General features: G+C 42.5%; 1 protein-coding gene across 2 annotated transcripts in view; it reads left to right on the top strand.

Moving 5' to 3' along the window:
• Positions 1 to 407: 407 nt before the first annotated feature.
• LOC120320305 overlaps positions 408 to 22,348 on the top strand; it is a 101,155-nt gene continuing 79,214 nt past the window's right edge. For both annotated transcript variants that reach the window (XM_039369914.1, XM_039369913.1), the window contains exons 1-8: positions 408 to 523; positions 4,276 to 4,370; positions 7,182 to 7,249; positions 13,723 to 13,741; positions 14,633 to 14,660; positions 18,436 to 18,511; positions 19,228 to 19,380; positions 21,631 to 21,839. In XM_039369914.1, coding sequence (XP_039225848.1) covers positions 4,313 to 4,370; positions 7,182 to 7,249; positions 13,723 to 13,741; positions 14,633 to 14,660; positions 18,436 to 18,511; positions 19,228 to 19,380; positions 21,631 to 21,839 — 611 coding nt within the window. In that variant the 5' untranslated portion in view covers positions 408 to 523; positions 4,276 to 4,312. The remainder of the gene's footprint in view (positions 524 to 4,275; positions 4,371 to 7,181; positions 7,250 to 13,722; positions 13,742 to 14,632; positions 14,661 to 18,435; positions 18,512 to 19,227; positions 19,381 to 21,630; positions 21,840 to 22,348) is intronic.

Genomic DNA, 22,348 nt, shown 5'->3' with positions numbered 1-22,348 from the left:
TATTGTTATTATCTTCACTATCATCATACCCATTATTTCCTTTGCTGTCTCAAAATGCCTCTAACTGTTAACATTCTTGAACCAAAGTATGGTTGAACCCTATCAGCTCTATTGCAAATTCCTTTCAGGTCTTTTCCATTGATTCAAGGTTATTGACTAATCAAGGAAAGAAAACTCATAATCATATAAGAGGGGTAATAAGCATTTGAATACTTAATATTTCACAAATAAATGCTAACTTGTATTGGGTTTCCCAGCATCTCTTTGGCAAGGTCAGCCCAGTTTCCTGAAGATTACCTATCACGTGCCAAGAGCTCAGGGACATGAACCAGAGGACAGGTTTTGGGTGTTAAGGGCGGGGCAACTTTTTTTTCTTCCTTACAGCCAGAATTATCTGAATGGACAGATTACATTCCTTCCTTCATATAAAAGTCCTGCACAAGAGCAAGCCAAAGGATTCCTCTTTGGCAGCTTGGTTCCAGTCCATCAGTCTCTTTTCTAAACCCATGCCGACATTTTGACAGTAAGGTTTCATTTTGATGGAAGGGATTGGGGATGTGGTAATAACTAAATTCTTTCTTAGGCAAGTAGAAATTAAAATAAATCGTAAAGATATCTTTCAGCTTTTCTATTCTGAGCAGTTAGATCCCTGGTTATGTTAGCATTTAGTCTGAATATTAGTTACCTTTTCTCCTGTTGTTTATATCACAATATTATTTATCTGCAGTCTAGAAATATAGATAAATATCTTTTTAAAAATATATTTTTTACATTATTTACATTCAAATTGCATGTTATTACTAATTTTAATGTAACATCTTGAGTCTTTCTAATTTAGCATTTGTATAAATGAAATAAGCAAACAAATAAACAGGGATACATTGTTAGGGATCAATAACACCAACCTTTATTTCTAACTTTTATTATTAAAATTTGTCATTGTCTTTATCAAAATGTGCAGTTTTAAACCAAGATTTGTATTTGTGTTTTGAATGTCATAGTAGGAAAGGCCTTGATGAAAATGATTTGTTTATCTTTAGGGGACAAAAAAAAGTTTGAGAAGAAGTTTGTAAAAACTGAGGCCAAGACTTAAATGCTAATATTTAAACTAGTTTATTTATTTCTAGACACTTGTAGGTCAACCATACATAAATTGCTCCTCATATCAATTTATTCATTTAATATTTAAATTTTTCCCTTTTATTATTATGATTAATTTATGGGAACATGATTTTGCTATTTATTTGATTGATTTTCATTCCACCTTTATTACTTTATAAGTAACTCAAGGTGTGAACATACATAATGTTCTTTCTTCCTTCTATTTTCCCCACAACAATTCTGTAAGTTGAGCTGGGCTGAGAGATTTTGCCTGGCCAAATTCAGGCAGATTGGTGGGGCCCAGGAGGCCTCTGCCTTTTCTACAGCAGTGCCCACCCTCTGGAGCATTCTGCCTCCAGAGATTAGAATGGTCCAGACCCTACTGGCTTTCTAAGGCCCTAAAGGCAGGAGTCTAGAATTGTTTTTATTCTAGTGGTTATTGTTTACCACCCAGAGTCACTTGTGGACATGGGTGGGGATGCTTATGAACCCATACAGTTAGTTAATCCAATAACCTGGTTAAAAGGGATTTGTGAAAGTAGCCACTGATTCATTTCTCAGCTCAGTTGTGGAATAGACCTATAGTCCCACAGTAGCCAGCTGCTCACTGGTTAGGTTCAATGTGTTATGTGCTCCTGGCTACTTTGCTTTGTGACCAGAGGCAAGCTCGCCTGACCAATAACCAGCCAAGACATAATGAAGGCCTTTTGTTTCATTTATTGCAACAAGTGGGAGAGAAGCTATCAAAGCTTGGTTCTCTCCAAAATTCCAACCCAAAATATTTCCATCTTTATACATGCCTGTCCTGCACATCCCTCCTCTTTCCCCATTGACTGAGGTAGTATGAGGTTACACTCTTTCCGACTGCCTCCTACATATTTCCTCAACCTTGGCAACTTTAAGACTGGCTGAGGAATTCTGGGAGTTGAAGTCCACAAGTCTTAAAGTTGCCAAGATTGAGGATCCCTGTCCTATAGCACTGTTATTTCTATAGAGTTTTAGAAGCCATTTTAATCACACCTCTTTCTGAAAGCCTGTTCTAGGCCTTGGAGGCCTGGAGGAGGTCTCTCAGGCCTAGAATGGCCTGACAGAAATGTGTTGATATCACTTCCGGAAATCCATTCTAGGCCTTGGAGGCCCAGGCCTGCATCCACGCAGAGAACCGGATGTTAAGGTATTTGAATCCCACCATTGACCTCTTTGGAAAGATTTCCCAGGCAGAGAAAATGATGTGGAAACCTGGTCTTCAGATTAATATTTCCTATTCCAAAGCCAAATTATCCCATATTCCAAGAATATACACTCAGGTTTTGGCAGACACAGCAAATATTTAAAACATTTCAGATTGATAATTACACTGTTGCTGTTGGTCTCAGGGTAAAAAGAATAAAAAAGGCATGGATTTGAGGCAGTCAATAGTCAAGGGGGCTGTTACAATTCTGGGATAGAAGTCATGACACATTTAACATGTTTCATGTATGACACACAATCACATGGGGCTATAACTATTCGGTGCAGGAATACATATTAAAGCATCTCTGTCAGAAGGTGTCTATTCTCTTTATCTAGTTAAAGGAAGCTCACTTCTTCTCTTTGTACTGGACTACCTTGTCAAATTGCTATGACCCTATCACATTTTCCCTACATTTCAATCAGAATTCAACCTACATTTGCAATATATTTAAAAAAAACAGATCAGGTCAGACAAACCTTATTGCCTTCTTTCATAAAGAGACTAAATTAATGGAACAAGGAACTGATGTGGATATGGCATTTGACAAAGTAGAACACAGCCTACTTCTTGGTAAGATAGAACAATGTAGGATAGACAGCAGCATCACAAGATGGATTCACAGTTGACTGACCAGCGTGAGGTCCTCAGTGGAACTACATCTATTGGAAGAAAGCATACATAACTTCAAGGTTTTGTCTTGGACCCAGTGCTTTTCAACGTCTTCATGACTTATCTAGACAAGAGAATAGAAGGAGAGTTCATCAAATTTGCAAATGACACTAGGCTGGGAGGAATTGCTAACACTTTAGAACAGACATGTCAAACTCGCAATGTCATGTGATGTCATGCGACATATCGGAGCTTTTCCCCCCATTGCTGGCAATGGGATGTGCACGGTTTTCTGATGACGTATCCGGCCTGTGGGCCAGCAGTTTGACACCTCTGCTTTAGAAGATAGAAATCAAGGTTCAGAAGGCTCTTGACAGACTCGAACATTGGGCTCTATCAAGATGTACTTGGATGGTGAGAAAAGTAACATCCTGAACTTAGGCAGGAAAAACCAAATGCATAGGCACAGAATAGGTGATAACTGGCTCAATATCAGCAACTGTATAAATCAAATAAGCAAACAAATAAACAGGGATACATTGTTAGGGATAAATAACCCCAACCTACCACCATTTAAATATGAGCCAGTAGTGTGCTGCAGCTGCCAAAAAAATAAAAAAAGCCAGTGCAGTCCTAGGTTGCATCAACAGAGAGATAGCATAAAGATTACAAGAAGTGATAGTGCAGCTTTATTCTGTAATAGCGAGGCCATCCTTGGAATACTGCATCCAGTTCTGGTCACCACCATATAAAAAAATTGCTGAGACTCTTAGAAAATGTGCAGACAACAACAATGATAATGGGTTTGGAGATTAAACAGTATGATGAAGAGTTAAGGGAACTAGATAATCTAGCTAGCCTATCAAACACTAGGATTAGAAGTGATATGATACTGTGTTCTAATGCTTGAGAGGATGTCACACAGAAGAGCACCAAGGTCAATTTATTCCCCAAAGTACCTGAGAGCAGGACAAGAAGCAATGAGTGGAAGCTCATTAAAAAGAGATCCAACCTAGAACTAAAGAGAAATTTCCTAATAGTGAGAACAATTAATCAATAGAACAGCTTGTCTCACTGAGTTGTCGTTATTGCATCATTGGAGGTTTTCAAGAATAGACTGGACAACCATTTGACCAGAATGGAATAAGAACACCTGCCAGGCAGGGGTGGTTGGACAAGAAGATCTCCTTTCCAGCCCTATGATTCAATGATTTTATGAAATGAATACATGTCCTGCCTTCTGGGAGGTTAAAAATGGCTCAGATCCTTTTGGATGATATCATTCAAGATTCTTGAAGACAATTATCCTTTCCCCAAATTATGTTTTTCAGGAGTTTCAAGAAGGTCTGTCTAAAAAACATAGTAACTATGAAGGAAAATGAGGGTCTTCTAATTTTTGTAGCCTTTGTAATGCTACTACTTTGGGGTAAGTGATTTATACCAAGGGTTTAAAAATGCAATAATCATGTTTATTTGTTTAATAACTGCCCAGGTCACAAAACATTACACTTGTTGCTGAAAATAAATAAAAAGAATTTCTGTCAGGTTTTCAAAATTCTGTTATCATACCCACTAACAATAAATGGAATTCCACTAATTTATATGATATTTGTTTCCTGATATGGCCTACAAAGACAGTAATGAGCAGCTGCATAATCTTTACAGTATTATTACTGTATATTATACATGCCATTACAATTAGTTCTCAGCTTATATTCATTTGTTCAGTGACAGTTCAAAGTTATGAAGGTACTGAAAAAATGGAAGCATAACTAATCCTCCAAATTCTGGCTATTGCACTACCCCCACATACTATCAGAATTCAGGCTGGCCCACCTTTCTAATGCTCCCATCTGATATCACATTCCCCATCCCATCCAGTGCTGACCTTTGTCATCTTCTTTGTCTAGGACAGGGGTAGGCAACCCAAAACACTCAAAGAGCCACTTGGACCGTTTCCCGTTGAAAACAAAACACTGGGAGCCACAAAATCCTTCTGATATCTAAAATGAAGATAACTATATATATATCACATAAAGGTAAAAAAGGATATATGCAGTGTTACCTTCATTTTAGATGTCAAAAGGGTCTCTCCCTCTCTCTCTCCCTCCCTCCCTCCCTCTCTCTTTCTCTCTCTCCCTTTTTCTTTCTTTCCTCTTCCTCTTTCCTCTCCCTCCCTCTCTCTCTCTCTCTCTTTCTTTCCTCTCTCTTTCCTCTCCCTCTCTTTCTCTTTCCTCTCCCCCCTCTCTCTTTCTCTCTTTTTCTTTTTCTCTCTCCCTCTCCTCTCTCTCTCTCTCTCTCTCTCTCTCTCTCTCTCTCTCTCCCTCCCTCCCTCCCTCCCTCCCTCTTTCTTCCTCTCTCTGATCTTCTGCTCACCTGGCAAGCTGGCTTCAAGCTGTTCCCCAACCAGCTGACACACATTCTTATTGGGCTAACTCAGGGGTAGGCAACCTGGCTCTTTTATGACTCATGGACTTCAACTCCCAGAATTCCTGAGTCAGCATAGCTGGGCTAGCTAGCTCTCTCCTGCCCTTCCTGCTTCCTGCAGAGACACAGCAAAGGGAGGAGCCCCACCCAAAAAGCTTTTCAGCTCATGGGAGAACACCATGAGTCCACTATCTTTTTTACACACACACACACACACACACACACACAGAGAGAGAGAGAGAGAGAGAGAGAGAGAGAGAGAGAGAGAGAGAGAGAGAGAAGCTCTGTCTCTGTCTCTCTCTGCAAATGGAAGAGGAGGCTGGGAGCCACAGGGGAAGGCTCAAAGAGCTGCATGCGGCTCCGGAGCCACAGGTTGCCGACCTGTGGTCTAGGAAGAGGCAGGAATCCAGGGCAAGCATGCAGACAGGTGATAGCTAGGAGTGGAGTAGCAAGTGCCATGGGCAGATGCTAGAGAACATGGGGCTTAAGGTGATGCAGTGCCCCATCTATGTGTCTTGAGGTGACATAGGATCTGAGGCCAGTCAGTGGTGCTCGGTCTTGAGACCATATGGAGTTGCTGGTGCTTGGTCAGCTGGCCCTGCAGGGGCTTCTAACCAGAATATATAGGATTGAATTGTTAGTTAGCTAACTATGGACAGTTAGTTAGTTAGCTATCAGTCGCTGTATCAGTGAGATGGGTGGCATAAACATTTCATACATGAATAAAAACTACAGGAAAAAAAAAGTAGTCTCAATCTTGACTTGTTCCTAAACACAACCTGTAGGTTTTATAGCGACTTCTCAATAATAGCTTCCCTCCAGCCATCACTTTCTACTTCCCTCAACCTTGCCATCTTACTGGTAGTTGTTTTTTCTAGACTGTCATCATCATCTGACACATTACATATCTAAAATAAGTGAGATTTTGTTTGCTGATTATCGCTTCAAGAAAGCAGCAAGCCTTATTTGGTCCAGAACTGATTCTTCTTGCAGTCCACACTATCTTAGTAGCCAAAGTCAGAATTCAAAAGTCTTTTTTCTGATTGCCCATCTCTCAATACTGTATGATTGCAGAAAAACAAACATCCTGCTTTAACTGTTCTGATCTTTCATGTCTTCATTCCATTGTCCTTATCCTGCAAGATCTTGCCTAAATTTGACATTATCTTCCTCTCGAGGATTAACTTGTCTTCACTTCTCCAGCATACCATCAATCTTCATTCACTTTGAGCCTGAGAAAACAAAGCTATCAACATTTCTGTCAACAGGGAACTCATTAAGCATATTGGAACTCCAAATACTTTTGCATAATTGCAAACACATTAACTACAGTTGTTCCATCCAAACACTCAATTAAGTTGAGAGCATTTTCATGAAGGAAGGCAAATGTTGCAGGATCCAATCTGGGTTGGCCACTGGGACCAGAGGTTTAGTCTTCTGAGCTTTCAGACTCATGCCAGAGCCCATCCTCCAGGAACTTCTCTCCCACCAGAATGTATGGGGAGAGAGAACTTCTCCCCAAGGAGGGACTCTAGCACAAGTTTGAAAGTTCAGAAGACTAAACCTCTGGTCTCGGTGGCCAACCCAGATTGGATCCTGAGAGCATTTTGTTTTTCTGTTTCTCATAAAAGCCAATAAAATCCATACAATTCTGGGCAAAGAAAAATAACTTTTTACCCAGCTCTTTAATTTATGGAACTTAAAATTGCTTGAAGATATGAGGGACACTAAATTGGGTAGCTTAGCTGTTTTTAAAAAATGAAAGTCTAACTCTTTTCTGTATTCTAACTATTTAAAATTGCATTTTAAGGAGGCTGGGCAGAAGGCAGTACACATGACCATATTATTCGTCGACCATATCCTGTTCCTTTGAATGGAGTAAGTAAAAAATAGCTTAAGTTGCTTGTATATATAATTTTGCTTTATAATTTGATGACTAATCTCAAGGCATAATTTATTCAGAATGAAATTATAATTATCATGTAGCAGTAGATTATAAAATTGTTAAATGAGAGAATAAACACCATATAGTACCATGTTTAAGAATCATGTTTTTTAAGATAATTCATATTTCAAGCACAACACTCTAAAGAGGGCAACAAGTTAAAACATCTTAAAATATTAGGTGCATTTGAAAAGAAGTGATGTCAGGTTTCTGTCATTATCTTAAAGTCCCCCACTATCAAATATTGCAGTAGCTTTTCAAAATAGATGTTATTCTAAACACCCCAGAACTCAAACTCAGGATCCAAACAGATCTTGACAAACTTGAACAATGAGCCCTATCCAACAAAATGAGTTTCAATGTGGAGAAAAGCAAAGTTTTACATTTAGGCAGGAAAAACCAAAGGCACAAATATAGACTGGGCAAGACCTGGCTCAAAAACAGTAACTATGAGAGGGACCTTGGAGTCCTAGTGATGATCACTTGATTATGAGCCAGCAATGTGCAGCAGTAGCCAAAAATGCTAATACAAGCCTGGGTTGTATAAACAGAGGCATAGAATCAAGATCACATGAAGTATTAGTACCACTTTATAAAACCCTATAAAACCCTAGACCACACCTGGACTACCACAGCCAATTTTGGTCACAAAGTTTTGGTCATAAACATGGGTTTGTCAAAAACAAATCATGCCAGACAAATCTTGTTGCATTCTTTGACCAAGTGACAAAATTAGTGGATCAGAGGAATGCAGTGGATATAATTTACTTGGACTTCAGTAAAGCATTTGATAAAGTAGATCACAACCTACTACTTGATAAGATAGAAAAATGTGGGTTAGACAGCATCACCACCAGATGGATCTGTAGCTGGCTGACCGGCTGTACTCAGTGTGTGGTCCTCAGTGGAACCGCATCTACATGGAGGGAAGTGAGGTGCCCCAGGGCTCTGTTTTGGGCCCAGTGCTCTTCAACATCCATCAACGATTTGGATGAGGGGATAGATGGGGAAATCATCAAATTTGCAGATGACACCAAGCTGGCAGTAATAGCCAACACTTAAGATACAGGAGGATCTGGACAGACTTGAACACTGGGCACTACCTAACAAAATAAAATTCAATGGTGAAAAAAGTAAGGTTCTAGATTTAGGCAAGAAAAACCAAATGTACAAGTATAGTATAGGGGGGACCTTACTCAATAGTAGTAACTATGAAAGGGACCTCAGAGTCCTAGTGGACAATCACTTAAATATGAGCCAGCAGTGTGCTGCAGCTGCCAAAAAGGCCAACACAGTGCTAGGTTGCATTAACAGAGGGATAAAATCAAGATCACGTGAAGTATTAATACCACTTTACAATGCCTTGGTAAGGCCACACTTCGAATACTGCATGCAGTTTTGGTCACCACGATGTAAAAAAGATGTTGAGACTCTAGAAAGAGTACAGAGAAGAGCAACAAAGATAATTAGGGGACTGGAGGCTAAAGCATATAAGGAACGGTTGCTGGAATTAGGTATGTCTAGTTTAATGAAGAGAAGGACGAGGGGGGACATGATAGCAGAGTTCCAATAGAGACTGCCACAAAGAAGAGGGAGTGAAGCTATTTTCCAAAGTGCCTGAAGGCAGGATAAGAAGCAACGGATAGAAACTAATCAAAGAGAGAAGTGTTGAGTCCTTGGCGAAGGGAAGACGCGAGAAGCGGTTGTAGTTCTCAAGTTTCTTTTATTCTGTGTTCAGCTTACAGGTGAAGGCTTCAGCAACGCCCAAAAGCTCTTATATAGACAGTTCCCTGGTCAATGTGTTACTTTTCCCGCGCCAGCACCCGCGCATGCGCACAGGCGCTGGCGACAGCCTGTCGGGTCCCGGGCAACTTGCACCTGCCCGGGACTGCCTGCAAACGCCCCGAGCCCGTTTGCAAGGCTCGGGACATAACACCCCTTTCCCCCTGGCTAAGACTACTACCAACATACAATTATTTCTTGATGCAGTATTCTACTCCCCAGTGCTCCTACTGTTTACTGGCTTTTGTTTGGCCAGCAATGTTATGTAATCCTCTAAGTATTTAGGAGATTTCCTTGCTCTCTGTGACCTTCTCAGCTCTGGGTTTCTGACAGGTGTTCCCTGACTGAGGGGAGACGTGAGCCTGTTCTCCTTATCATGCCTTGGTGCCTTCCAAGGACTGTGCCCCAATGCCTGGCCTGCTTGCTCGCCCACCGGGCTCATCAGGCCAGGGCTTCTTTCACTTTGTGACCTGGTTGACCTGCCTAGCTGTAGGCCCTCGGGCCCCTTGAAGTGATAGCCACTGCTGGGCGTCTCTGTAGAACCTCCCAGGTCCGTCAAAGACCTGTCAGGAGGCTGTCCATTCTCTAAACCCCGTTCTGTGTCCGGGCTTGTGTGGGTTTCTGTACCTTCCCAAAACTCAGTTACTCCCTGATTTGGGCTAGAGGTGTTGCGGTCGGGATTTGGTTCCTCAACTACCTCCCTGTATGTTTGACCCCCTGTAGGACTTGGGGTAAGGTCAGGCCAACTCTGGGGATTATGTGCCAGCTCTTTTGCGTGGTATGATTTATTGGGATGCTCCCGGGTATCCTCCCTGACTGGAGTACTGTGCTGTGCAGGTGAATAGTGATTGTACCCCCGGGGTGACTCCCTGGCTGGAATAGGCGTGAATGCCTGGTAGTTGGATAGGCTCTTAGAATTCCTGTTTGGCGCACTCGCGGAATCCTGGAATGGGCCATTTGTGGCTCCATTGTTGGAGGTGGGCAGCAGCTCGTGCCCCTCCCTTTTCTCTAAAGGGTCCCCCTCCCCCCTGGAGAAGACCCAGGAGTCTCATCTGAAAGATCCCGCCTAGGGCGGAGTTGGTCGATGTGCCGACGCAGGACACGACCGTTGTCCAGGGCTACCTCGTAGGATAGAGGACCTGTGACCCTGGAAATAGAAGCAGGGACCCATGTATGACCAGGCCCGTAATTGCGAGTCCAAACCGGGGCACCCACAAGTAGTTGTCTAGGTGCCCTAGGATGTGAGGTAGATGAAGGCAGTCTGTCCGGATGCAACCGGTCAAGCTTCGTAGTAAGTTTGTGCCCCCAGCGAAGTTCAGCTGGGCTTCTCCCTGTAGAAGTGGACGGTGTGGTGCGGTAAGAAAGGAGAAAGTCAGCCAACCTGTGATGCCAGTCCCCATAGGTGAGTCTTTTCAAGGCGTCCTTTGTGATGCGGACCATGCGTTCAGCCATACCGTTGGTGGACGGGTGGAAGGGTGCAGACGTGGCATGACGAATCATGTTTGCCTGTAAGAAAGCTTGGAATTTGGAGGAAGTAAATTGCGGGCCATTGTCAGACACGATGACATCTGGGAGCCCGTGTGCAGCAAAAATCTCCCTCAGTACCTGAATAGTCTTTGCAGTGGTGGTGGATGAGACAGGTACAACCTCAAGCCATTTTGAATGACTGTCAACGAGGACCAAGAAGAACTGGCCCTGAAAGGGCCCAGCGAAATCAATGTGCACCCTAGACCATGGGGACTGTGTTTCCTCCCATCTATGCACAGGAGCTTGGGGCATCTCTGGGCGAGAGCGCTGGCACAGGTGGCATGCATGCACCTTAGCCTCAATGTCCTTATCTAAACCAGGCCACCACAAGTGGCTGCGCGCAAGGGCCTTCATGCGAACAATGCCAGGATGACCCTCGTGGAGGGACTCTAAGATCCTAGTCCTCATTGAGGTGGGAATGACAACTCTGTTTCCCCAAAGCAGACAACCCTGAGAAGTGGACAACTCGTTCCTTTTGGACCAGAAACTCTGAAACTCAGGACTAGGGCAGTGCTCAGGCCATCCAGACAAAACCCAAGAAAGGACACGTGAAAGTGTGTGATCTGTGCCTGTTTCAGCGGCGACATCCCTGGCATTCAGAGGGGACTCGGGCAAAGCTTGGATGGATAGAATGTTGACAGCTGGCGCAGGGTCAGCTTCTACTACTGGCAGGGGCAATCTACTGAGGCCATCAGCATGGCCCATTTCTTTCCCAGGCTTGTGGAGTAAGGAAAAATCATATGCAGACAGAAAAATAGACCACCTAAGCATTCTAGGGGAAATGATTTGGGGAGTTTGTTTACGTGTGGTAAACAATCCCAGCAGAGGCTTATGGTCAGTGAAGACCGTGAATTGCCTGCCATACAAAAAATCATGGAATTTTTTAATTCCAGCAACAACAGCCAGAGCTTCCCTGTCTATCTGAGCATAGTTGCGCTCAGCAGAAGACAGTGTTCTGGAGTAATATGCAACAGGAACCTGAGTTCCATCAGACCTGAGACAGTCGACTTCCCCGTCCGGATCCTCCTCGGAGTTCCCTTGGACATCCTCTTGGTGCACGGATGCAACATCTGGGCTGTTCCTGATCGGCCGCATGTTTTTGATGGCGCCGCCTGCTGCTTCTTCTGCGGTGACCTCTCTTAAGGCATCTTGGAAGGACAATTCTTCTTTGGCGAAAAGCCTCTGTTGTAGCTCTCGATGCCTTAAGCTGCACACGAATCGGTCCCTCAGTCGTTCTTCGAGGTCCTTGAACTCGCAGTGCTTGGCGGCCTTCCTCAATGCGGCGATGTATTCTTTGGCCGACTCTCCGGATCGTTGATCCCTCTGCTCGAAGGTGTGGCGCCATGCGATGACGGACATCTTGGGCTGGAAGAGCTCCTTCAATAGCTTCTTTAGATCTGCGTAGCTGACAGACTCTAATGGGACAGGTGCTGCAAGGTTCTCTGTGATTTCGAAGGCGTCTTGACCGCAGACGCAGAGCAGGGTGGCAGCCTTCAAGCTATCTTCCCTCACTTGGTTTACCTTGAGGTAATTTTCCACCCTGGCTACGTAGGACTCCCACCGCTCTGGATGTGAGACGTCGAATTCCGAAAGCCTTCCGACTTTTGCCACTTTTTACTCACTTGGGTAAGCTTACACCTCTTCCTTTCCAGGCGATGTAAGGCATCCCACCTTCGTCGCCAGTGTTGAGTCCTTGGTGGAAAGCAAACGCGAGAAGCGGTTGTAGTTCTCAAGTTTCTTTTATTCTGTGTTCAGCTTACAGGTGAAGGCTTTGGCAACGCCCAAAAGCTCCCAGCCTCTTATATAGACAGTTCCCGGGTCAATGTGTTACTTTTCCCGCGCCAGCACCCGCGCATGCGCACAGGCACTGGCGACAGCCTGTCTGGTCCCGGGCAGCTTGCACCTGCCCGGGACTGCCTGCAAACGCCCCGAGCCCGTTTGCAAGGCTTGGGACATAACAAGAAGCAACCTAGAACTAAGGAGAAACTTCCTGACAGTTAGAACAATTAACCAGTGGAACAACTTGCCTCCAGAAGTGGTGAATGCTCCATCTCTGGAAGTTTTAAAGAAGAGACTGGACAGCCATTTGTCTGAAATGGTATAGGTCAGTGGTGGCGAACCTATGGCATGGGTGCCAGAGGCAGCACTCAGAGCCCTCCCTGTGGGCATGCGTGCCGTCGCCCCACTCCTAGGCCTTCATCTGGGTTTTATAAAACCTTTTCGCTTTAGGCCTCCACCGCCATGTGCAAAAAAAAAAAAAAAAAGGTTCAATCAATCAGTCAATTTCAACTTCTTGCGGGAAAAAAAAAGATCTTGCAAAGTTGGAATTGATTGATCGAACTTTTTAGACCCACCCAGTCTGCCATTACCACTGCAGCCATGCCCAGCCAATGGGCCACACCCAGCCAATGGCCACACCCACCCGGTACCCGACGATGCATAAATGGGTCTTGGGTTGCAATTTGGGCACTCGGTCTCTAAAGGTTCGCCATCACTGGTATAGGTTTCCCTGCCTGAGCAGGGGGTTGGACTAGATGACCTCCAAGGTCCCTTCCAACTTTATTATTATTATTATATCACAAAAAAGATATTGAGAGTTTGGAAAAAATTCAAAGAAGAACAGCTAAAATGATCAAAGGCCTGGAGACTAAAACATATGAAGAATGGCTTCAGGACTTGGGTTTGGCTAGTCTAAAAAAAAGAAGAAATAGGGGCAACAGGATAGTAGTGTTCCAATATTTGAGGGGTTGTCACAGAGAAGAGTGGGGTCATGTTATTCTCCAAAGCACCAGATGGAAGGACGAGAAACAATGGTTGGAAACTGATCAAAGAGAGAATTGAGGAGAAGCTTCCTGACAGTGAGGACAATTAACCAGTGGAACAGCTTGCCTCGAGAAATCGTGGGCGCTCCATCACTGGAGATTTTTAAGAAGAGGCTAGACAATCACTTGTCTGAGATGATATAGGTTCTCCTGCTTGAGCAGGGGGCTGGACTAGAAGACCTGCAAGGTCCCTTCCAGTTCTATTCTATTCTATATGTACAAGAACTAGCAAATTGGTTTTCCTAATGCTGCTTCTTTTTTCTTTTATTACTCAGTGTCCAGCACACCCAACCTGTAAGTAAAATCTGTTTCACTTTTACATTTTTGACCCCAAGGATGTTCAAAGGAATGAGTGGGATGAAAGCTAACTGGACCCATAATTAACAGCAGATACAGTGGTCATAGTTCAAAATTCTTTTTAGGTCTACAGTATAATATAAACCTTCTCCTCATTTAGCGATCATAATCCATTCCATAAATTGGAAGTGAAGTGGTCGCTAAATGAATTATCTGATACACAGACAGAGAGAGACATCGTGAAGATTGCTGGTTGCTGCCCTACCATTTAGATAATGTTCCCTATTATGCTAGCATTAATGCTAGCGTTAATTAGTCTTATTGCTATCAAACAGAGAAATCTGGGTGCCCCATTGGTCGGAAAAATATTTTTAAATTATCATTTCATCATTATTACCATCATCATCATCATCATCATCATCATCATCACCTTAGCCATTGTCTATCCACTGCAGAATGAAGGCCTCTTCCACATGTTTCCAACCTGTATGGTCCTGAGTGTTACATTTATTTACTACTATATTTGTGAACAGTTGCTAGCAGAGGTAGTTGCTAAATGAGGCTGTAATCAATTGTGAGGGAAAAATTGAGTCCTAATCTTTGTTCCTTGGTCAGATTGATTGTGACCAAGAAACACAGAACCCAGGATTTAAAGCACCAGCAACACTTTCTGAAAGAGAAAACTCAGACTGCAATCTAGAACAAAACTGATTAAATGTGAAGATATTTGAGACTTTTGACTAAGAAAGATTATTTTATTTTCATCTTTGTTTCTGTGTTGTTTTATGTTATTTAAAGCCGATCAGCAACTAGAGTAAAATAATTTCATTTCATTTAAGAACAGCAACTTTGATTTTTATTATTAAGTTTATTCTTTTTCTCCCACAGCTCCAACCTACTGCTCTTTTGTCGGCAGGTATGTTAGAACTGAAGGGAATGATTAAAAATTTAGTGGATGGGGAAATAGGGAACCTTTCTCCCCAGTATGCTAGTCAATTATTTCACACAAAAATAAACTAACAAGATCTTGATTTATTATCATCCAATGATTTATTGCTTCAAAAGAAGTATCACTTGGTTCAATGGGCCATATAGGATTGGAGCAAGGGGAGGGAAGGAGAGGGAGGCTAAAAAAAGTCAAGATGAAAGCCATGAGACCTTCTTCCCTTCCCCCTTTCCAAGGTACTTCTCGTGAGTGTGGGGTGTGTGTGTGTATTTTTTGAGGTGCTCTATTTGTTTGTGAAGTTTATGGACTCTCCTTAAAACTGATTTCAGGTTCTCAGCTCTATTTCCCAAGGTCTGGGTTTCAGATTCCACATCTCTGAGCAACTGGTTCAGGCCCCTGGAGTCTCCTTCAGGGAAGTGACTTTTTGGAGCCTCCAGATTCCTGGGCTTGGCAGGCAGCGGCCTTCTGGCTGGATGCTGAGACAGCATTTGGCCAGGGTTCACTCTCCAAGTCCTGGAGGAAAGGCTGTGTTCAGATTCCAGCTCTTCAAGAAGGCTCCGTTGGTTGCTGGACTTGGTGGGGTCTCCTTCAATGATGAGGCCCACAAGAGGATGGCGTGGGGAGCTGGAAGAGCAGGAGATTGCCACTAGGTTGGCAGCCTCTGAAAGAAGAAGCTCAGCCTAGCATCACATCAGCCCTGTTCCTCTGTGAAAAGCAGAAAGCTCAGTTGGGGCCATTAAATGCATGTGAATGTTGTTAAGCAGAACACCAGGTGCCTTGGGGGTGGGAAAGGCCCTGGGAAGCCTAGCGCAGGCTGCGGCCTGCCTGCCCTGGGTCTCCCAGGGCCTCCAAAGGCCACCCCAAGGCATCCAGTGCACCACTCACTGCCCCTTGGGGTTTCCTCAGGTCGCAGCCTACTCGAAACCCAGTTACTCAGCCATGCAAGAAAGTCTAAAGCTTCTCAGCAGAAATAACTGGCATATGGAGAGTAATTACAGTCTGTTGGTGAAGGCCTGCTTCCCATCCACCCCCTGAAGGGAGCCTAAAATGGGCTGTAGAAGCTATGGGTACATGGAGCTTGTAGGCCTCAGCTTGCTTCCCATCCACTACCCAGGAAATTGCAGGGTTCAGCCGCTCCTCAGCCAGCTGCATCATTTAATGGCCTGCTTCCAGCCCAGGAAGAGCAGGAGTAAGGGTCATTAAGTGAGGCCATCTCAGTTAGCGGCCATCACCACCTGCAACATTAATGGGCAGTCTCCAGTACAGTCATAAATCAAGGACTATCTGTATACATCCTGCCCTGAAAGAATCACCAAAAACATTGTCAACCTCCTTAACTCCCAGAATTGTTTAGAAGAACTGGGTTCATGGTATCATAAGCTGCTAAGAAACTGCATAAAAATGGATGTGCCACCTCTATCCTAGGTCTGCCACAGGTCACCTATGTGACTAAGCCCATCTCTATATTAAATGTTGGCCTGAAAACCAACTGAAATGGATCTAGTTAATCTGCTTCCTGCAGGGTTTCCTGTAGCAGCAGTCTGGCCACATTCTTAACAATATTTCCCCAAAAAGGAAGGTTGGATCCAACTACAGGTCACTTCCCTGACCATTCTCATGATTCAGGTGGGGCCAAGATAACAGCACTTTCTCAGGAATCACTAGTTCAAAATCATCCCATCTCACGGATGGAAACTGATAAAGGAGAGAAGCAACTTAGAACTAAGGAGAAACTTCCTGATAGTTAGAACAATTAACCAATGGAACAACCTGCCTCCAGAATCGGTGAACGCTCCAACACTGGAAGTTTTTAAGAAGAGACTGGACAGCCATTTGTCTGAAATGGTGTAGGGTTCCTGCCTGAGCAGGGGTTTGGACTCGATGAACTCCAAGGTCCCTTCCAACTTTATTATTATTATTATTATTTTGGATCATTGCACAGTCAGCCAGATGTTCAGACTGGATTTGGCATTTTGTCTACCTATCGAGTCCTTACCCAGGACCTGGGATAGGTAGATGTGGATGTTTGATGGTATTACAGATATCGTCTCAAGATGAAAGCAGTTCCTAGTAAGGCCGCCTTTTGCAATTGACTAATAGCGAATTTGTCAATGCCAATGGTGTTCAAGTGGTGCTCCAGTTGTTTTGGGTTTGCACCCAAGGAGCCTATCACTATTGGTACTACCCTTGCTTGCTTTTTTTTTTTTTTGCAAATGATATTTTTTGCAGATCTTCCAATGCACCATTGTTGCTACTTTGTCATGCCGCTGCTTGTAATCAGTTTGTGCAATCTTCTTGCAACAGCTTACCAAGTGGTCCACTGTTTCTTCAGCTTCTTTGCATAGGCGGCACTTACTGTCTGTTGCTGTCTTCTCAATTTTGACTTTGTATGCATTTGTCCTTAAGGCTTGGTCTTGTGCAGCCAGAATTAGTCCCTCGGTCTCTTTCTTCAATTTTCCTGCTCTTAGCCATTGCCAGGTTTTATTATTATCTGCTTTCCCAGCTATTTTTTTCATGTATTGGCCATGTAGTGCTTTGTCTTCCCATGCCTCTATTCTGTTCTTCATTTGGTCTTTCTTGTAGGCCAGTTTGGTCTCTCCAGTAGTTAGTAAGCCTTCCTGATATACTAATTTCAGTGCATCTTTATCATTGTTCTTCAGATATTCTTCCAAAGCCATTTTTTCTTCTTCAACCATCTGATGTACTTGTAGCATTCCACGCCCACCTATTTGCCTTGGTAGATAAAGTCTATCAATGTCACTGCGTGGATGAAGGGCATGATTCATTGTCATTATTTTTCTAGTCTGCGTATCCATTGCTTTTAGTTCTGCTTGAGTCCAGTCCACTATTCCAGCTGTGTACCTAATGACTGGAATTGCCCAGGTGTTGATTGTCTTTATGGTATTTCCTTCATTGAGTTTGGACTTTAAAATCTTCTTCACTCTCTTGATGTATTCACCTCTAATCTTTTTCTTGACTTCAGTGTGCTTGATTTTCCTGCTCTTAGCCATTGCCAGGTTATTATCTGCTTTCCCAGCTATTTTTTTAATGTATTGGCCATGTAGTGTTTTGTTTTCCCATGCCTCTATTCTGTTCTTCATTTGGTCTTTCTTGTAGGCCAGTTTGGTCTCTCCAGTAGTCAGTAAGCCTTCCTGATATACTAATTTCAGTGCATCTTCATCATTGTTCTTCAGAGATTCTTCCAAAGCCATTTTTTCTTCTTCAACCATCTGATGTACTTGTAGCATTCCACGCCCACCTATTTGCCTTGGTAGATAAAGTCTGTCAATGTCACTGCATGGATGAATATTATTATTATTATTATTATTATTATTATTATTATTATTATTATTATTATTATTATTATCATCATCATCATCATCATCATCATCATCATACCACAAAGCTAAGCTCTAGGTACCTCAATTGAACTTGTCCATCAGAGTTCAGGCTGGAGCAGATCAGTGATTTTATCTCCCCGATGACCACAATATACCTCACAGCAGCCACGCAGATGGTCCTGTGGCCTGTCTCTAACCAATAAGACCAGGTCACCCAAGATAGGACCACTGGGAAGCACATAGTAGACACAATAATAGTGTCACATTTCACTATTCTCATTGCCTTGAGATACTGCAAATCCTAACATGGGGTTTACCCACACCAGTCAGACGTATTCTGAGTTTTCTTCCAATGGTGCTCCAGGTACCTCTTGTGTTTCATCACTTTCTTTTCTTTGTTTCAGGGGAGATCTCAATTCTACTGTTGAAGACTTATGCCATTTTTCTATGCCACAATATGCCTGCGGCTTTGTAGAAAAGGTATCTTTTGGCTATTAAATATCTTCAAGAAAATGATTTCTTATTTACCATTTTGAAAGCTCAGTTGGACAGCATTATTAAGCACTAGCTTCAAGGTTTACCTTAATTGACCAGCCCTGGGAATGGATATCTTAGGAATTGGTTTGCTACAAGTTTGAAAAATCTATTTTTGGAAAGCTACCATTGATTCAACAGATCATCATTATTTAGAAAATTGTAAGAAAGGATATGGCCAGAATAGAAATGAAGAGCATAAAGAAAAGAAGAGAGTTTGGGTTTCACAATGCAAAAGGCAATTGGGAGGAGATGTCCTGTTCAGGATAACATCTGGAGAAAAAGAAATTACCCTACACACACAAATACATGCTTTAAACAAAAAAGACTCCATAATTTTCAGTTTGCATTAGAGAAATAAAAATCCTACTAGAAAGAAACAGCTTTTCCAATGAAATCTCAAACTCTGTAGGGAAAAGTGAATGACAATGAAGACAAAGGAATGGGGTATATCTCTGTATACAGCCAAAGCAAATGGATGATAGTATGGATGAAAATGGGTGTGTAAGGCACTAGATCAAGAGTCACCATTTGCCTCCAACTGGACATTGGTGACGACCTCAGAATTGTGAAACTGGATATTTGAGGCTTCTCTTGATATTTGTACATGTCTTTTTTCAGTGAAAATTATGCAACCAACTAAAAGTGGTTTTGTGCTTCAGGTTTCCAATCTGACCTCAAAAAAACTGGTCTCCATTCTCATGTGCTCTCTGAGGGACCCTGCCACCCAGCCTGATCAAGAGGCTTTCTTGCTGCTTTTTGAAAGAGTCAAGCTCAGCACTTTGCAGGATGCTCTGAATCAGATCAGCATGGAGGTAAGGTGACTGCAACCAGGGCCATCAGTGCTGATGGGGGAACATTTCTGCCAGTTCCTGGAGACTATGCTGAGCTTTAAGTTTGTTTCCCAGTTTCTCAGTTGATTGTTTGTAGATGAGGAAGTAAATACCTTTCTCAAATGAAGTTTGTGGCATCATTTTCTAGCACAATACAAGCAGTGCAGTATATAGGCAGGAAAATGGTAAAGGTTCACCTATCTATTCTAGAAGAGTTCAAATCACCAGGAACAGATGGGTTACATTCCAGGTTCTGAAGAAGCTGGCAGATGTAATCTCTGAACTACTGAACCATATCTTTTAAACATCCTGGAGCATCAGGGGACTATCAAAGGGGGAAAAATGAATCCAGGAAATTATAGACCAATCAATACAGAGAAGATCTTGGAAAAAATAAGCAATAATCTGCAAACATCTATAGGCAAGCAAAGTTATAGCCAGAAGCCAACATGGGTTTGTCAAAAGTAGATTGTGCCGGACAAGTCTTACTGCATTCTTCAACATTAGTGGACCAGTGAAATGCTGTGGACATAATATACTTGGACTTCAATGAGGAATTTGACAAACTAGACCACAAGAGAAATATGCAATGAGATACCCCAAGGTTTTGTCTTAGGTCCAGTACTCTCCAACATCTTCATAAATGATTTAGATGAGAGGATAGAAGGGGAGCTCATTAAATTTGCAGACACCAAGCTGGGAGGAATAGCCAATACTTTAGAAGATAGGCTCAAGGATCTTTAGAAGGATCTTGATAGACTTGAGCACTGGGTCTTATCTAACAAAATGAAATTCAAGGTTAGAAAAGTAAATGTTTACACCTAGGCAAGAAAAAACAAATGCACAGATATAGAATAGATGGTACCTAGCTCAATAGTAGTAATTGTTAGAGTGATCTAGGAGTCCTAGTGGATAACTGTTTGAATATGAATGAGCAATGTGTTGCAGCCACAAAAAAGCCAATACAATCCTATGCTGCATTAACAGAGAGATAGAATCTAGATCATGTTGCTCCCCTCTGGGAGGAAATTTCGAAGTATTTCTAGCAGGATTACCCAATTCTGTAATAGCTTTGCTCCCTATGCTATCTGTCTGATAAACTCATAAGATTCCTGTTTCTCGCCATGCACATATACATAACCCAAACTAGACTGTTGTTTCTCTGTATCATATAATATATGTGCGTATATGCATAATTCTGTATTCATTTATTTTTGTCATATTTATGTAGTGTCTATCAGAGGTGGTGACCCTTTGAGAGCTATATGAAACGAAATTTCATTTTTATGTATGTCAATTAGTATACATTCAAAGTGACATTAAAGTTATTATTCTATTCTATTCTATTTCTATGAAGTGTTAGTATCACTTTATAATGCCTTGGTAAGACCACAATTAGAATACTGCATCCAGTTTTGGTCGCCACAATACAAAAAAGATGTTGAGACTCTGGAAAGAGAAGAGCAACACAGATGATTAGGGGAGCAGGGGTGGGCTTCAAATATGTGAACAACTGGTTCTCTGTGTTCTCTGCTGCTTCTGGAAGTCCGTTTTGGGTCTGGGCAACAAAAAATTAGCTATTGGTTCTGCCAAAGTGGTGCGAACTGGCTGAATCCCACCACTGTACTGGAGACTAAATCATGTTGAATGGTTGCAGGAACTTGGTATGTCTAGTCTAAGGAAGAGAAGGACTTGGTAGCACTCTTCAAATACCCAAGGGGCTGCCATAAAGAAGAGGGGATCAACCTATTCAGGCACCCGAGGGCAGGACAAGAATCAATGGATGTAAACTTATCAAAGAGAGATCCAACTTAGAACTAAGGAGAAATTTCCTGATAGTAAGAACAATTAATCAGTGGAACGGCTTGCCTTCAGAAGTAGTGGGCGCTCCATCACTGGAGGTTTTTAAGAAGAGACTGGACATCCATCTGTCTGAGACGATATAGGTCAGTGGTGGCGAACCTATGGCACGCGTGCCAGAGGCAGCACTCAGTGCCCTCTCTGTGGGCTCACAGATCTGTGGGCCCACTTATCTGAAATGTTATAGGGTTTCTTGTTTGAGCAGGGGCTTATACAGTATTAGAAAACCTCCAAGGTCCCTTCCAACTCTATTATTCTGTTTCACTGGAAATTAATAAGAGGGGGCTTTATTTTCCTTCTGCTTTCCTGTAGCATACATAAAAGCAATCAGTTTGCCCAAAGATACTCAGATTAATGGACTTGCTGTTCTAGATCTCCAGAGACCAGATGTTACCATCTTTCAAAAGATTCTTGCTGAATGCAGTATGGGAAAAAATTAAGACAGATCCTTTAGTATGGAGTGCTGGCTTCCTCTCCTCTTGGTTCCAAGAGACGATGCATTCTTACTTGACAGATGTGAACACTAACATCTTAGACTGCATGACTCAAATTCCGATCAGCTGTGATGGCTTCAGAACAATGTATGTAGCAACTATTTGAATTGGTTTTTTAAATTATTTCTTATTAAAAGCTTTTACCCAGCTAAAAGACAAATTCAGAAGTATAAAAGAAAAAAGAAAAAAGAGAAAGGAAGAAGTGCAAAAAAGAATAGTTTAAAAAGGGGAAAGAATAGTTAAGCCACTTTCACCTTCCTTTAACCAACAAAATCATTCCCTCTCCTCCCTCCTAAATGTTACAACAATCTCCTCAGCCCCTGCAGCCATCTGAATGTTTGCCACTTTATATAAGACTAAGGGAGAGATGACAGGTACAGTTGTACAAATTTGATTTTTGTTGCTATCATATGACTCATTTATTGAATATTTATGGGATCTATATTTCAATTTTTTACCCCCGCTCTTTAGATAGGTATCTAAAAGTTTGCCCACTATATTACAATGCATTTTCAGGCTCATCACTCTGAATGCAACAATTTCTGTGAAGAATTTGCCCTTTGTCCTGGTGTGCATGTCCCCTAAGCCAGGGTGTC

The sequence above is a fragment of the Crotalus tigris genome, unplaced genomic scaffold (assembly GCF_016545835.1).
Source record: "Crotalus tigris isolate CLP2741 ecotype Arizona unplaced genomic scaffold, ASM1654583v1 scf7180000021317.425702, whole genome shotgun sequence".
NCBI classification, from domain to species: Eukaryota; Metazoa; Chordata; class Lepidosauria; order Squamata; family Viperidae; genus Crotalus; species Crotalus tigris.
The sequence above is the reverse complement of the archived record's forward strand: the minus strand, read 5'-3'. Positions and strand labels throughout refer to the sequence as shown.